Source organism: Mauremys mutica, chromosome 2, assembly GCF_020497125.1.
Source record: "Mauremys mutica isolate MM-2020 ecotype Southern chromosome 2, ASM2049712v1, whole genome shotgun sequence".
In the NCBI taxonomy this organism is placed as follows: Eukaryota; Metazoa; Chordata; order Testudines; family Geoemydidae; genus Mauremys; species Mauremys mutica.
The window spans coordinates 77367537-77385772 of record NC_059073.1 but is presented as its reverse complement, the minus strand read 5'-3'; the positions used below and the strand labels follow the sequence as shown (position 1 = coordinate 77385772).

Here is an 18236-nt window from a genome sequence, read left to right as displayed (position 1 = left end):
GGTGTGGCAAAGGAGCACCCAGTGTAGTTTGGGGATGAATGGGGTGCAAAGGAGACATTAAAACACCTTTGTATTCCCCTGATCCTGGGCTGTCTATGTGCTGGACCTGTCTTCTGGCATAATGGAGAAAGATCTGATGGTATCCTGTCTTCACACACTAACCCTGGCCACAGAGTGGGAAACTGAGTCCAAACCATTGTGCTGGTTCTACACCCCAGGATCTCCTTGTGCTAAGGTGCTCCTTCCCATGGCAGGGTACATTGACTTGAAGGTCACTTTGCATGAGCGGCACACAGCAACCTGAATCCAGGGGACAATCTGGTCTGCTATCTTCAGAAATAGGTATGAATATTATTCACATACATAATATTGTGTGTGTAATGGGACAGATCCTTATCTGGTATATATCAGTGTAGCTCCACTGAACTCAGCAGAGCTACATCAATTTACACCAGCCAAAAATCTTGCCAAATATGTATATTGGTATAGAAAGAGACCCATACACTCATCCAGACATAAATGTTACAAGTTAGACTAGAGCTCACACACTGAATGAGCTGTTTTAATCTGCTATCTTTCTCTTTCCCTGCTCCCCTATCATGAGCCCAGTTACTCTTTTGGTGGCAAGTTTCCTCTCACTTTTTTGCCTCATTTAAAAACAAGCAGTATTTTGTTGTACATAAAACCTACAACGTAAGCAAATGGGGAAATGGTGAGAATTCATTCTAAATATAATAGAGAAAAAAGGTGCATAATGTTATATACAACATTTGTGTCCAAATAACAATAAAGATGATTTTTTTCCAATATTGTTCTCATTTCCTTATTCTCCCATTTGAAATCATTCTTCTCCTCACTCTCTCTTATAAAAAGGAAGGGTCGGTGCAAATTATATGCAAATTAGTGACAGAGAGAGGAAGGGAAAAAATCCTCTCTTTCCTTTTCATTCTTCCATGGATGAAAAGAGAACCACTCTCATCCTTCCCTAAAAGCCAAGAACATCCACATATTTTGAAAGATTCATCAGAGGTCCGAGGCTCCCTGCTGGCAGCTCCTAGAAATCTGGTTAGCCCTCTCTGCTTTGGATGGCGAGGATCTTGTGGCCAAACCCTAGGTCTCTTTTCTCACTGAGAGTCACATGCCAAAGTTGCTCCTGGGCTGCCTTTATGGAGGTGTGGGTTGGTGTGGTGAAGACCACACCCTACCCCTACCATGAGCCCAACCCTTGATGTGCTAAAAAGATGCAAAGTCAGAAATTGCTAAGATTTTAGATCACACAGCAGTGCTACCAGGCCTGTGGCTGAACTCCAGATACGTGGCCCAGGATTCCACAGCAGGCACCTTCCCTCAGAAACTCCGTAGGGTGTTCTATAGTGAGGCATAGATACTGGAACTAGAGGAGCTGCCACACCCCCTGCCTTCAAGTAGTAACAACAACCCAAATACATGGCTTCCGCCTTCAGCACCCCCACTATAAAAATTGTTCCAGCGCCATTGCAGTGAGGAGGTAATGCACAGAAAAGTTCATGCTTCCATAGTTATCACAACTTCTCTGCAGATTGCCTGTGTGCTTAGTGAGGAGACAATTAGTTCCACAGTTTATTATCTCTATTTCCAATCAGTCTAATCAACCCAGTCCTAACTAAGTTCCTAATATGAAGCACACAATAAAAGGAGCTACTGTCACTGCCACGTACCTATTCATCATATGCAATGTATGTATGCAAATGTGTTTTTATTCTGTCTGTGCTAAGTTTCATTCAAAACTCTCCATTTCACAACACACTAGACCCCTACAGCTCAGTGAAACGACTTTGCATTGCATTTCACCACAGGTGCAGTATGGCCCGTAAACCAGTTTAATCCCGACTCAGGGAAGATCATCCCGTTGGTAAACATGATCCTTCAGTGGCACAGAGGCTCTGATGACGCCATATTCTCTCCCCGCTGCAAAAGAAGAAGGTAAAAAGGGCCACACTGACTTTCAGCTGTAGTTTTGGCCCCTCGTGCCCATTTGCAGTCAACCTAAATTAGAGAAGCCCTCAGAACACTGGCTGGAAGCAACTCCATTCAAAACCCAGCCCAGGGGTCTGATCCTGAATGGAGATGAGGCAGGACCAGGGCAGTGTAAAGGTCAGGTCTGTACCACTTCTGCACACCACCGCCTGACCTGGGCTCTGGGCAGATCAGCTAGACCCCACCCTCTTGTCCATAATCTTTTTTTCTTGGGGCAGTTATCAGTGTACGGTGGGGTAAATCCATGTAGTTACAAACTATAAACACTAACTGCTGGATGACTAACACAAATTGAAATGACAATGCTCTGAAGGCAGATAATATTCATCTTATATGTAAATCCTCTGCACTTATTCAGGTTTCAGACCAACCACCTGAGCCTAACCTCAAGGTAATCTAGATACAGTCAAGCTAAAAAGAGCAGCTGGGTAACATCTAACACAGTCAGACAACTAAGCATTATAGCCCAAGCTACCATGACCTAGTAAACATGTTTGTATTACTTGCAGGAAACAACTCCACAACTGACTATGCTTTAATATTACACTTTCAAGCATTATGGAAAGATGCTGGTCTCTCCATAGGTAAGGTTGAAGCTAGTTTCCCATAATGAGCCTGATTTTAATAAATCACATATTTTACTATCTTATTTTCGAAAATTGGATTTTTACATGGAGGGCATTAGGGCTTCAATCTAGCAGAGCATGTAAGTAGTCACATGGCTTCTCCCATGCTTCATGTTAAGCACAGGCTGGAGTGCTCTTCTGGATCAGGGCCACATTTATCGTTGTCTTTGTCAGAATACAGCAAGGAAGTTGCTCATAAAATGTAATATTTGTCACTGTCACACAAAAGAGGATACAAAGAGAGCTTGCATCTCTATGGTGCAAAGATGGGGGATTTTTTTTTCTCACTAGTGGATAAAATGTTACATGTGGATACTATAATAAAGCACTTAAATACAAAAGATATAGCATTTGAGGTTGATACCTGCTCTTTTAATATCTGGGCGTGAAAGTAATTAGTATCATCAACAATTCTGTTTGTCTTTAATAAAAATTAAATAACTAAAAACAATGTGGGGTTACCTTTGATTTGACTTTTGCATTAGATCTTTTCATTGACTTAAACTGTTGTTGGGCTGATTATTCATCAAAACTGTTGTTGAAATTAACTCCGTTTACCAAATGGTTTTAAAAATACTTGTCTTGGAAGGCGAAATATTTTAAACCCTCAAACTCCTATTTGAGATCTGTATATAACACAGTCCCAACAGCCTGTTATGGGGCACGTTGTACCTGAGGGGACAGCAGGGTCAGAAAGAACAGAGTTCAAGAAGTCACCACCACATATGCCCAATTAGGGGCCAGGCACAATCCCAGTCCTTGTGCTCAGGGAGTGCAAGGACTCTGTAATTCTAGCATCAACAGTGGTAGGACTCCCTGAAGTATGTGGGGAGAGGCAAGGAAGGGTACCTGCCACCCTCCACATCTACTAGTGGAGGTGGGTCCATGCAGTGGGAAATGAATGCCCACTCTGAGAGGCAATATACCTGCCTCAGGCAGTTTTCAGCATAGATGGATACAAGATTTCTGCATAGCTGGATTTATATATCGTAACTATGGCTATGATTTTCTTAGGAGTCTAAGCAAGTTAAGTACCTAACCCCCTTTGGTTTGCAATGGGATCTGGTTGACTAACTCCCTGAGGCTCCTTTGAAAATCCCATCCCATATATTATACATACAATATATAGGTATATAGAGATATAGATATAGATACATAAACTATTTACAGGCTATATTCTAAAAAGTTGGCAGCAGGGATGCTCATTACCTCTTGCTTCCCAGGACAATCTGACTCGTTTGGAAGATAAGTGGTGGTATCAGTACTGATCTCCATTGGGTTTTGCACAAATGGAGCACAGTTTTAATTCAAGACTCCTAAGGCCTGACACATTGAAGGGAGCTGCTGAATGAGCATGCTCACCAGACACTCTTAGCTTCCTGCCTTCCTGCCAGGACTACTCAATTTCTGTGCTGTGCTGTGCTAGGGTCCTCCTGGCATGACTGATGACATAGTTGTTTTTCACCACTGCAACTTCATCCCCCCACAGGTTCCACTGCTGGGATCTCTGCCAGAGCCTGCGCTTGTGTAAACAAGCATAAGACTCAAGTGAATCTGCCCACGTATTTCAAAAACACACCGTGAAACTTTAGAATGGAAAATTATAGTTATGATGTTGCTCTAATTACTTACAATTGTCTCCATAGTGCCCCAAACCCCTATTGCCAAAAAGAGTGGGGAAGGTAAAAGGATCAAGAATCCAACATATCTTCTTTGCAGGCAGCTTTGTGACCTTAACAGCAACTTTTTAATTAAAAAGATTAATTGGGAATTTTCATTGCTCCAGATTATGCATTTTAGAAGTAAAAATTAAAAGAAATTACTGTAAGTGCTACCAAAACCTTCAGGTGAAAGGAATTATCCAAATCCATAAAATGCCTTAATAGTACTCAGTTAGGCTACCACCTATAGTTTTAAAGTGTTTCTATTTAAGTCAATCTTTCACATTCTGGAGAGAATCCCGAGGGTTCTATTTTTCTTCACTGTCAATCTCTTTGTCATCCCAATTTGGCCTGTCACCATCTTTGTGATCATGAAGGACAACTCTCCCTTTGGAGACTATCAATGCACCCAAAGTAACTGCGTTAATATAACACTTTCCCTCTTCTCTGTGGGCTAAGCACATTGGTTCTGCAGCTCTGTTGCTTCCCAGAGAGCAAATGATAGAACATAAAAATTTCAAAATCTATATGAGAACAGCCCCTAAACTAACCAGCACTTAATATTAGATATTTTACATACCTGTAACTAATCAACCTTAAGGTGTATCCATAACATTAATTGAAATGTCACGAAACACAAAATATCATCAAAAAGACATAGCAATATACATTTCCAGACTCTTAGCTATCAGCAATCTAAGGATAATCCTAAGCATCCACTGTTCCAAAAAAGGCTGTGAAGGAAGGCTACAGAAAGTAGATAAAAGCAAAACGTCTATCCCTTTGGAAAAGTCCATACAAAGAAAAAGTTTATCAACCATGAGTTTAAGTCAAGTTTCAATACAGTTGTGGTGTCTTTGGGCTTTTACTTTACAATATCATCAGATAAAATAAAACACACTTATTTTTTTAAATAAAAAGGTCAGACATTCACCATGATCTTGGAGCAATTAAATAAGCAAAATCTAAGACTGGCTACCACTTTGATTTTAAGAAGTTGGAAAGGAAGCATGACGTTTCCAGCAAATAAAATGCAAACAGTTAAAACTCTAACATATAGTATGCTAGATACTGAATAACATAAGAATAAAATAAGATAAATACTGATATGAATTTTAAAAGACTGATTTACAAGAGAACTGACAGTACAGTAGTTTGGGAAATATATCAGTAACCTTTCTACTAAAAACAAATAGGTATTTCCACCCTTCCATTATATTTATAAATTCACACACAGAGGAAGATTATACATATATAAATAAGTCAAAGTATAATTGTATAATTTTATATACATATATATTTTATGCATGTATTGTACATTATGTATATTATTTGTATATATAATATACACACATACAGTACATAAAGTACACAACTATTACACACAGATGTATGATAATCTCTTTATCCATCCAGTCACACTAGATATGCTCAGCCCATTTCTAAACACCTACACAATGTAGTTACAAGGCATTTTCATGTATTTATTTCAAACATAAAATCCATAGACATTTAATTATTTTTGCTAACAGTAAATATAAGAGATGTACCACCCCTCTGTGTGATACCCTATGTAAATTACCCTCTCTCTCCGTTAATTATAAATATGGATGTGGTAGACCCCAAATAACAGTACCTGCTGTCTATCCAACCGCATTCTTTTTGCAGCATTTCTACTTTCACTCTCACAGGCTGAAGCCAGGATACTCTCTGCTACTGCTGAAGTAAGGTGTGAGGGAATAGGTCGTGACTAAGAAAGAGAAAAAAAAAACAAAAAAATTATTACTAGGATAATAACCAGACCTGCTGTTTCCTTATCGGAGCACACAAAACTGTCACATAGGCTGGAGAGTCCATTCATTGAAATGTAATTTATATCAACAAAAAGGGGAAATGGAAATTGTAAAGATGAAAAAATGAAAACTAGTTAGAGGTTAAAGTTGCAGTTGATCCACACAGATCCATCAAAAGCACTTTCTTTTCCCACAGCTCTATTGTCAATTGTATTTAGTCTGGCTCATTAGGCTGTATTTTGAATAGACAGCGGCATATTCTCTGTGTTTCAGCAGCACCCTGGCTGTCTGATTCTTGCTAAGAAGATGGAAAAGACTTTTATCCTGTACAGCATATGACAGAGATGAGCAGTGTTTTTAAACTTGTTAAAAAAAAAAAAAGACAGGGTTGAAACATCACTCAAACATAACAGATTGCCAGATCATTTCAGAGCAGTCCATATGTAATGTCATGAACATTTACATTTTTTGCTGCAATATGATTGATGTTATTAAAATGATTTTTTAAAAATCTATATGTATTTTGACTCAGTAGCATATGTCAGGCCTCTATCAATTTACGTAGCTTTCAAGGTTCCAGATAAAGTCTGGAAAACTCACATTCCTAGTTTTACAACATTTACATATTTCAGGTCTAAGTTGCATATAAATCAAGTAAATCCTAAAGTTTTATTAGCTCTACACTTGGCTGTGAATGCAATAAGACTGTCTATAACAATTAAATAAGGACAATCACATACTATTTGCATTCGTTTCTCTGTAATGATATGCAAAAATCATTTCACTGAAAGATGAAGCTCATAATGAATATCTCAACCTGTTTTCTTAATTAAGCTACATACAAAGATAGATCAGAAATTTCAAGAAAATAAGCCAAATGAGGATGATGCCATAGACATTGTTATGGATACAAGCACATTTTAGGGGGATAAAACATATTGGACCAGATCCTCAGCTTGCATAAGTTTGTATAGCTTCCTTTCCTGCTGAATAAATTGCCTGCCATTTATTCTCTATAGAATTTCATCAAATTTTAGGCAACAGAATAAATATGTACCTGCTATGAAATACCACTGAGTATCAGAAACATAAATTTTAAAGCATTTTAGGCATTTTCCAAACAAACTCAGAACAGGTTCTTTGAATTGGCATACCTGACTTCATATTAAGAACAATTTACCAAAATTATGAGCAACATGTTACCAAGACTTCATTTTTAACCAATAGAACACAACACATCATATTTCTCAGCTTTGGCTAACTGTACTTTAACATCTAGTATCAATTTAATATCTGATATTGTACCTCCTATAATGGGTGGAATGTATCCTATCTTTGCAGAGAGATGGAATGAGTGAACATATATGTCTTTTCCATCTCCAAATACTACAGACTTGATTCTCCCCACACTTACACCAGAGTAAATCAAGAGTAAAATCCACTGAAATCACTGGTGATCCTCTGGAGTAAAACAAATGTTAATATAAGACAAATTAGGTGTTGTGATCCTATAATACATTCTGCCATGTCAGTCCAAAAGTCAAGTTCAAGAACTTGTTTTCCCAACATAAACAATGAGTTCTCATGTATGTAGGAGGAAAATCAAGTTTGTTTAAGACGAGACTTGTGTCTCTGATGTTAAATCCTGGTGTCATGGACAATCAACCAATTTTAATATTACAACACAAGTAGATGCGTTTCTCCAAGTTCTAGAGCAAGGCAATAGCCTTATTAGAAAGAGATGTTTTAATGATGTAGAGCTATTGCACTAATTTAGGGTACGTCTACACTATCCGCTAGATCGTCGGGTAGCGATCGATCTATCAGGGATCGATTTATCATGTGTAGTGTAGATGGGATAAATTGATCCCCGATAGCTCTCACATCGACTGCTGAACTCCAGCTCGGCGAGAGGCAGAAACAAAGTCAACAGGGGAGCGGCATCCGTCAATCCCACGCTGTGAGGACGCAAAGTAAGTAATTCTAAGTCGATCTAAGATACGTCAACTTCGGTTACACTATTCTCGTAGCTGAAGTTGCATATCTTGGATCGATCCCACCCCAGTGTAGACCAGACCTAAGTCTTCCAGAGTTGCTAGATTATTCAGAGCGTATCATTGCTTAACTTGGCCATGCTACTTTCATGCTACGTCCCCCTATATATTAGGTGGCAGTCTCACTATTAATACCATTGTTTTATGAACTCCTCAAGGTACACTGACTATGGAGTCTGCCAGATGATATGGAAACAGTCACACCATGGCAAACCTGATTTCCAGAGTACCAGAAGCCAAGAGCATATTTCTAGCAAATTCCTCCAGGTCAAATCGTTAGTTAGAGCGCAAACAAACATACCTCCATGTGGAGTCCTATGGGCAGATAAATGGGCCAGAAAATTACATGTCCAACCAGATATTTAAATGACTCCAAATCCTTCCAGATTACGTTCCCATAAAGGAAACATAGGTTCACCGAAACATTTGTAAAACAATGTTTTGGCCACCAGTAATATCAAGCAGTCAAGCATTCTTCACAGACCCTGAAAGTGGCCATAATGTCTATCACCTAAAATACAGAACCTAATATTTAGCATCTGGAGAGTCAGAGGAGACCTTTTAATCGGAAAAGAGAGTGGGTCCTGGGGGAGTAGAAAAGGGAACTTTTGCTTCTTGCAAGATGTGCTATTAATCCCCTGTCTTTTATCCTGGTTGCTATGGATGAATCTTGGTACACTAGTGTAAAGGATAAACTGGGGGAAACTTATCAGGAAAATTCAGCGTAAGCCTGAATCATCTGAGAAACAAAAATATTATAAAAATAACACCATACAGGAGGCTGTTCAGGAGGCTAATTTAGGTTCAGATTCTGCTGATTTTACTCAGTTTGAGTAGTATCTTACTTTGGGATTGATTCAATGGCAGCATCAAGTCCTTTATTACTGATAGAACATACTTAGCATTGCTGTTTCATATATAATAACTCTTTCGGACTCACAGCCAGGGCTTGGTTCTCTTTACACTTAACACTGGTGTAAATCAAGAAAAATTCCACTGGAGTTACACAAGTGAAAAATGAAGGAGAATTGGGCCTCCAATCTTTTCTACACCAACACAGAAGACTCAAGGGGCTATTTTGATTCCTGTGGTATCAAATAAGACAAATTGATTCAAAATGATGAAGAAAATATAAGCTTTAGAACATGGAAGAGAGGCAAGTGAAAATATCAGTATCCTCCTTTATTTATGTTTCAGTAATTTTAAGAGGAAGAGAGAACATCGATGGATATAACTTGAGGAAGATCTTAAGAGAAGTTTGGTAGATAGACCCTTGAAACTAGCATATACCTCTGTCCATCACATGACAGTCATGTTGGAAATACAGTAACTCCTCGCTTAACGTTGTAGTTATGTTCCTGAAAAATGCGACGTTAAGTGAATCCAATTTCTCCATAAGAATTAATGTAAATGGGGGGGGGGTTAGGTTCCAGGGAAAAAATTTTCACTAGACAAAAAACTATATATTAAATTGATATACACACAGTATATGTTTTAAACAAACAATTAAATACTGTTCACAGTTATGATGATTGTGAAGCTTGGTTGAGGTGGTGAAGTTAGAGGGTGGAAGAGGGAGGGATATTTCCCAGGGAATGCCTTACTGCTAAATGATGAACTAGCACTCGGCTGAGCCCTTAAGGGTTAACACATTTTTGTTAATGTAGCCTCTCACACAAGGCAGCACGAACACAAGGGAAGGGAGACAGCATAGCCGACAGAGACAGACACACACCTTGTGTGTGGAAGAGAGAGAGAGAGATGCACGCTGCCCTTTTAAGTAAGCTGACCCACTCTTAAGTGCATTGTCTTTTTAAGTGGATAAGGAAGTTGAGACAGCAGCTGCTGCCCCAAGCTTTCTCTGTCTCTCTCTGTCGGTGTCCCCTCCCTGCTCTATATGGAGAAGGGGTAAGTGGGGTGCAGGAGCAGGGGGGAGGGGGACACCCTGACATTAACCCTTCCCTCCCCCCCCCCCGCAGAGCAAGCAGGAGTCTCTGGGAGCAGCTCCAAGGCAGAGGGCAGGAGCAGCACATGGCAGTGGGTGGAGGGACAGCTGAACTGCTAATTGATAGCCTGCTGGGTGGCTGCAGCACAGGGAACTTAGGGGAGTGGGGAGCTGATAGGGAGAGCTGATAGGGGGGCTGCCGGTCCACACTGGTAACAAGCCCCCACCAGCTAGCTGCAACGGGCTGCTCTTCCTGCAAGCAGTGGACAAAGCAGGCAGCTGCCAAATGACATTAGAACTTTAAATGAGCATATTCCCTAATTGATCAGCAATGTAACAACGAAATAACGTTAACCAGGACGACTTTAAGTGAGGAGTTACAGTGCCTGTTTGGTCACTTGGAAAATGAAAATAGGCACTCATATAACTAAAACAATAGTAGTATTTTGCATGTGTATATACAATAGAACCTTAGAGTTACAAACACTTCAGGAATGGAGGTTGTTTGTAACTGATTGCCAAATGAGGTGTGTGGTTGACCAGTCAGTTTGTAACTCTGGTGTTTGTAACTCTGAGGTTCTACTGTAGTAGTGCCTTCCATCTATACACCACTGAGGGCAACAGGCAACTTGTGCTGAGCATGTAACACAACAGAGGAGGTAAGGAAATGTTGGCCCAGAGCAAAAGGATAACCTCTCTATCCTTACACAAAAGATCACAGGTTTGGGTCTTTGGCATCTACATAGACTGGATCTTGGGTTTTAAGGTCTTCTTCAAATGACGCACATACACTAAGCTTAATGGAACTTCATTTACCTATCTCAGAGAGATGAACAGCCAAGTCCACCCCTTCAGCATTTGAACCTGTGGTTCCAGGGAATTCACACCTGATACTTATACCACCAAGGAATATTAAACAGAGGAAGTCAACAGGAATAATTTAATCTTTATTTCTTCAATTGCAGAAAAGTCCCCAAATGCATCTTGCAGAAAGATTGAGAGTAGGGATGATACCTACAAAAGTGTTGTTGATGGAACATTTGTGACCCAGTTCAGTTATTGGGGTAGCAGAAAAATGCTCTGTACCCCCGACTAATTAAATTGCCAATATGTTGCTTCATTTTCAGGCCACATTCTGCGATAGTCAGAGGTAGCTTCAATATTGCTTTTGTCTAGACTATTATCTGTATTTAAAGAAATGACAATTTCACAAAACCATTGTATTAACCATAACTTTACGTAAGGTTTAAGGGGATGGCTATTTTGTCCAAATCAGAAGCAGAGCTTGGCACTAGCATGAAGATGCTCACTCACCATCCCTTCATAGTCATGCACCCCCACCATGCCTTTTGTAGAAATCTTACAAAATACTGGAAGCAATATTTGCAGATTTCATTGTACAAAATTAACTTAGCTGATGGCATCGCTCTGTAACAGAGAAGGTCAAAGAACTATGGGCTGATCTAAAACAATTTGAAGTCAATGGACTATATGCCTTTACTGTAATGGAATTTGGATCAGGCCTTCAAAGATGGTAAATCAATAATCAATAGTATAGTTAACTAATTAGACATACTTTACCAGTGGAGAAGCACTGCAAGGTGGTTGATTATTTTACTAAATTGAAACCTGAATAGCTTAGTCCTGAATCACAAAAAAATTGGCTTACCTGTGTATGCAATCTGCTTGCTTAATATAACAGAGATTGTCATATTTCATATTAGGGATATAATATAAATCTATTGTGCAAGTCACCCAAATATGAGATAGCCATATTCTCAGTTTAAAGTGATGTACATAAACAGCATCTTCATGGAAAACATAAATATCCTTTTTGCCATATAAACACAAATCCCATATTTCTATATAAACTAAAAATAGGCCATCATAAGTTAGGTTTAGATACAGTTATTGGTGAAAGTCTGACAAAATTTAGATAATGATTTCATGGAAGACATTTGTTTAAACTGAAAAGGTCCAGATATCCCTTGTGGAGAAGTTTGCGATGCTACTACGCATATTCTAAACAGAGAGCTGTAGTCGTAGAATTACTATTTTGGTACATTTCATGAGGGCTAATATTAACTTAGAGCACAAATAAATGCCTATCTTTTCATATAGAAATTTGGTCTAAGTGCTCTAAGATGTATGTTTCACAAAGGTCTGAGTCAATTCATAAAAAAGCATAGAGCTAACAATAAAGAGAGGATGAGGCATATGTGAACCCCCCTGCTCCCTGCTGAAAAACTGAACTTTAGATCAGGATATTTGTACAGAAATACTCCCCAATATTTTAGGGCAATTAATGTTGAAAACTAGAATCTCCAAATACCAGGTGACATTAGTTGTAAACACAGACGCACACTTTCTCTTTTGCTTACAGACACCAGTACAAATGTATGGATGGGAATGAACCTTAAACATTACCTTAATACAAAAAGCATATGGGCTCAAATTTTCAAAGATATGTAGGTGCCTCAAGATGCAGACAGGTACCTACTCAGATTCTCAAAAGGGCCTAGTTGTCTAACTCCCACTGATTTCCCACTAGGTGCCTATCTGCATCTTTAGGCACCTAAATACCTTTGTCCCATAGTGCACTAATTGTACTTCAGCTCTTATAAGACACAGCTTAAGACTGGTTTAATACTAACACACACGTTATTAGTCACAACTTTTTCACCGTAATATATAAGATGCTTCACATATTTATATTAACACTTAGCACTTATATAACACTTTTCCTATGAAAACCTTTAACTGATTTACAAGAGAAAGTAATAATCATCTTCAAATTACAGATTTTTAACAATCTTAATTGTATACTACAGAACTCTTCTATATTTACATTTTGTCTCATCTCACACTTTTTTTCAGCCTACACAATACTGTGATGTCAATTAAATAGAAAAATCTCAACCGTAAGAGTACCACATAACTTATACTCACCGACATCTTGTTAAAGAATTAAGATTGCAAAGGATTCTTGAGAAATGTGTTGGGTTTTTTTCTGAAGCACTCACACACATTAGGAAGCATGCAATTCAAACCTAACACAATAGGCTTGTTAGAGCTTTATACTGTTTATAGATTGAAGTACAGTACTGCACTCTATTGGATGTCCTGGTATAATTTTTATTTAACACTAGCTCTTTGTATAATATGAAGAATTTGATTGTTGTTTTAATGCTTGCAGCACTGTATTTTTCCTTGAATTTTGACATATTTTACTTATTCTTTCAGTCTACATAGATGATATGATAAGTATCCAATTCCAACATCTATTAGCGAAATAAAAGAAACAACTAGAAACAACTGGAAAAAGTAAAAACCAAGGGGACTTTTGTGCATGCCCTGTGGAGGTCAGGTTATTTTTCAGTTTTCAGAAGTATGTTTAATTGAATTATCATCTATTGCCATTTGATTATGACAGTGTCTAAATTACAATGCCATATTCCTGTCTGCACATAATATTTTCAATATGTACTGGGGAAAGGCTCCCTATACGCTCTTTGCTACTCAGAACTCAGTTTGGTACCGATGTGCAGGAGTATGTGGTGTAGATCCCTAGGAGTAGCTCAGACATGCAGTACTTCCAGAACAAAAAGGAAGCAAAGTCCACTTAACATTTCAAAATGGCCTACATTGCCTCTTATGCCCCTTAAGCATGCCCTGCTCCAAGTCAGAGAGGTCAAGCTATAGTAACAACCATTTGTGATGTGTGTGCAGAAAAGCATGCGGGGATAGAGGCAACCAAGTGACACATGTCAGCCAATCACAATTCTCCTCCCTTTGGTTGTTGGTGTTGCCAGTCCTCCAGGATTGTCCTGGAGTCTCCAGGAATTAAAGTTTAGACATCTTTGGTGGATAGGGGGAATGCGGTGGACATAATATTACTGGACTTCAACCAGGCTTTTGACACAGTCCCACATGACATTCTGATAAGTAAGCTGGAGAAATGTGGGCTTGGTGGAACTACCATTAAGTGGATACATAATTGGTTAAACTGCAAACAAAGAGTAACTATTAATGGAATGATGAGGGATTGGAGGGAGAACTCAAGTAGGGTTCCACAGGGATCTCTTCTGGGTCCAATGTTGTTTAACATCTTTATTAATGAGCCAGATGTAGGAACAGAGAGCATGCTGATCAAATTTGCAGATGACGCAAAGCTGGCGGGGGAGGGGGGAGGGTTACCAATACTTAGGAGGATAGGGCTACTATTCAGAGGGATCTTGGAGAACTGGGCTATAGACAACAAAATGAAATTCAACAAAGACAAATGTCAGGTGCTACACTTAGAGAAGAAAAACCAATGGCACAAATACAGAATGGATGTTAATTGGCTTGGCAGCAACACTGCTGAGAAGGATCTGGGAGTTGTGCTGGATCACAATCTCAACATGAGTTAGAAATGAAATGCTGTTGCAAAAAACGCAAGTGCAATTTTAGGTGGCATTAACAGAGGCAAGTCACAGGAGGTGATAGTATCACTCTACTCGGTGTTGGTTAGGCGTCAGCTGGAGTGTTGTGTCCAATTTTGATCGCCATTGTAAAGAAAGAATGTGGAGAAACCAGAAAGAATCCAAAAGTGAGTGACAAAGATGATCAAAGGGATGGAATGCAAGCCAATGAGAGAAGGCTGAAAGAACTGGGTATGTTTAGCTGGAAAAGAGGAAATGAAGTGGGGACATGATAGCAGTCTTCAAATACTTGAAAGGCTCCCATAAAAAAGAAGGAGAAAATTGTTCTCTTGCCACAGAGGGCTGGACAAGAGGCAGTGGGTTCAAACTACAGCATAGCAGATTTAAATTAAGCCTCAGGAAAAAAATCCTAACTGTAAGAACAATAGGACAATGGAACAGACTGCCTAGGGAGGTTGTGGAAGATCCTTCTCTGGAAATTTTCAAAAGGAGTCTAGATAGCCATCTATCTTAGATGGTTTAGATACAACAAATCCTGCATCTTGGCAGGGGGTTATTAGACTAGAAGGGACTTCAAGGTTATCTAACCCTAGGATTCCATGATTAATATTTAATTGAAGATTATGTCATGTGATGGAACCTCCAGGAGTATGTCCACCCAAAACTGGCAACCCTATAGATTGTGCATACACAAAGGGCCAAGTCCTGATCCAATTACTCATGAGTAGTTTCTGTGAGGTCAACGGGACTACTTGCATGAGCAAGGTGAGCAGGATTTGGTCCTGCATGTTACCTGGTACTTCACAGGAGGAATGACAGAGGGGTTTAGGGATTGTTGGTTGTCAGAGACCACTGACATATACAATTATATACCTACAGGTATGTCTATACTACGAGCTGGGGATGTGATTCCCAGCTTATGTACACACACTCGTGCTAGCTCTTATCTGATCTAGCGCATTAAAAATAGTAGTGTAGTCACAGTAACGTGGGCAGCAGCAGCGTCGGCGGCATGGTCTAGCAGCCCAGAGTACATACAAAAGGGGTTCAGGCAGTTTGCACTTGACATGGCTAGCTTTGAGCCGCTGCTTGCCACTGCCCACACTACGATACTACATTATACTATACCATACCCATACTACACTACTATTGTTAGCATGCTAGCTCGATGAGAGCTAATGCATGTATGTGCACATGAGTTGGGAGTCACACCCTTTACTCATAGCATAGACGTAGCCTAAGTGTTTGTACCACTCAAGCTGTAGTCTTCTCCTGTCACTCACTTGATGACGTACACAATTTGGGTGGCCAAGGACTGGCTAGTCTGCTGGTGCACCTCTTTGGATCAGTGCTTTGGGCTTCCATATTACCTCCATATGATCTTATGGAAAGCAGATATATGAACAATATCGGTGGTTGAGAACGTGCGGGGAGAGGAGACAGAGGGGTTTGGCAATGAGCCATCACCTAGACAAGAACAGATAATTAGTGCAGAGAGTACAGCATGCAGGGGATCAGCTCTCCCAACTTGACTAGCCCCTCACTTGGCTAGGATTCACACCTCCCTCATGGCTTGATCCAACTCATTGATTTAAATGGATTGGGCTTTCAGGCAGTAAACAGCTTTGCATCAACACTTCAAAGAGCCAGGAAACATGGAGTTTGCCTTACTTTTATTTCCTCTTTGTCTTAAGCAAATGTATTAACCCGCCCCCCCATGTTATACTACACACATATGTCCTAATAGGACAATACAGCTAATAAAAAACTATTTTAGCAAAGAGTTTAACATAAAACCAGATCCACAATCTAAGAAAAACTAGAAATATGTATATTTAATGTCATTTTTGAGCTTTTCTGTATAGCTCATCAAAACTTTTAAGTCCAACCTTTTTCTGGTGAAAAATGACCTTTTTCAAAATGAAAACCCTGTTGCAAAAAGCTTTGTTTTGTTTTGTTTTAAATTCTAGATCTTCATTGAAATTGACAATTTCAACATTTTGATTTTTGAGCTTTTTCCCCTGCCTCCCTTTTTGTAACTGAATAAAATAGAATAAATAATGTCTAGGTATTGGGGTTTCTTCACTTTTTCCATGTGTGATTCTAACTTCTCAAAACTTCTTCAACTTTTGCAAGGTTACTGAGGAAAAATGAGACTAAATGAAACCCACATCTGAAGAAGTGGGGTTCTTGACCCATGAAAGCTTATGCCCAAATAAATCGGTTAGTCTTTAAGGTGTCACCGGACTCCTCATTGTTTTTGTGGATACAGACTAACACAGTTATCCCTCTGATACTTGAAACAGATTATGTGACTCAGTAGCTTTTCAAAAGATGGAGAAGTTTTGAAAGGTTAAAGTAGCAAAACGAAAATAAGAAAATTTAAAAACAAGTCTGATCATTATATCATCATCATCAGTTGTATTGCACTATGGAGGGAAAGGAAAAAAAAAGAGGAAAAAAGGGGAGAATTTGAAAATTAAAGAAATCAATTTTAAAAAAAATTGCAACTAGCCCCAAAAAGTTTATTTCAAATTCTGGAAAAAATTCAAAATGTCAAAAATGTTCACAAAACTGTTTTCCCATTTTTCAATAAGCTGTATTTATCAGGCTTATTTGAACTACTCAGAGTTGCTCTTTTACTACCTTAATCCTATCATTCACCAAGACAAGAATTGTGTGCTTTGAAAAGGCAAATGATAGAGCATTAGAGAAAGGGGTGGAGTATGATATGGATCAAGGTGTCTAAAGCCATTCACAGAAGATCTTTATGCAACTGTATTTGTGGTAATTTTCTAAATATTTCCCATCTTATTTATCAGGAGTAGCTATACATGTTTGCACCCTAGGCCCTTATCTGGCTGAAAAACCTATGACCTCTACAGCTGTGAAAGCCTTGGCAGGTTGTGAATCCCAGCAACTGCAAGGGTAGCTGACCTATTCAGCATTAAGTTCAATAAATTGGTGAAAGCTTCACCCCATACCTCCAAAACCCAAACTCTGAAGTGACTAAATCATTTTGGGTCCCCAGCTTGAGACATTATAAGGCCTGGCTTTCAGAAAGTCCTTTGAAAATCTCAAGTGTCTCAAGCTGGGCACCCAAAAATCAAAATGTTCCAAATCACTAGCTACTTTTGAAAGTCTTGGATCATGTATATATCTCCACAATTGCAAATCCTGAGTTTTCACCTTCTTCAATCCCCTTTCCAAACACGTCCATGCTCACACAGCAGTCAAGCGCAGCTCAGATGGGAGTGGTGAAAGATGGAATGATGAAAAAGATGGAAGCTGTCTGTTTTTTGTTGTTGTGCTGGGATGGGGTGTGCAGGGGTGGTTGCTGTTAAGGTCCTAACTGGAAGAACGTGTTCAGGCATTCTAGCTCTCCTTTCTTCCTCGTCCCTGCTGTCAAATCCATTCTTGAGCTCACATAGGGAAAGCCATTTATGATTAGCCTGTACTTGCCAGTTTGTAATAAATAAATAATAATGTGCCCTTTGATATTATTAATTTGGTCTCAGTCAGGATCAGGGCCTCATTGTGCTGGGAGCTGTTTTTTCCTGTGTTTTTTCACAATCTCTGCCTCAAAGAGCTTGCAACCTTGATCTTGAACAGTGATGGATCTGGGTGGAAAGGTCTACCCATACAAATCACATTGCAGAACGAGAGTCTAAGTTAAGACTGGACACAGCAGGTGAGAGTAACAATAGGTGAAAAGGG

At 39.3% G+C, this 18236-nt stretch overlaps 1 protein-coding gene across 11 annotated transcripts in view; it reads right to left on the bottom strand.

Annotated features, from left to right (window-relative positions):
• NOL4 (nucleolar protein 4) overlaps positions 1–18236 on the bottom strand; it is a 250034-nt gene that overhangs the window by 41348 nt on the left and 190450 nt on the right. For all 11 annotated transcript variants that reach the window (XM_045007418.1, XM_045007419.1, XM_045007420.1 and 8 more), the window contains one exon: positions 5940–6053. In XM_045007418.1, the coding sequence (XP_044863353.1) occupies positions 5940–6053 (114 nt within the window). The remainder of the gene's footprint in view (positions 1–5939; positions 6054–18236) is intronic.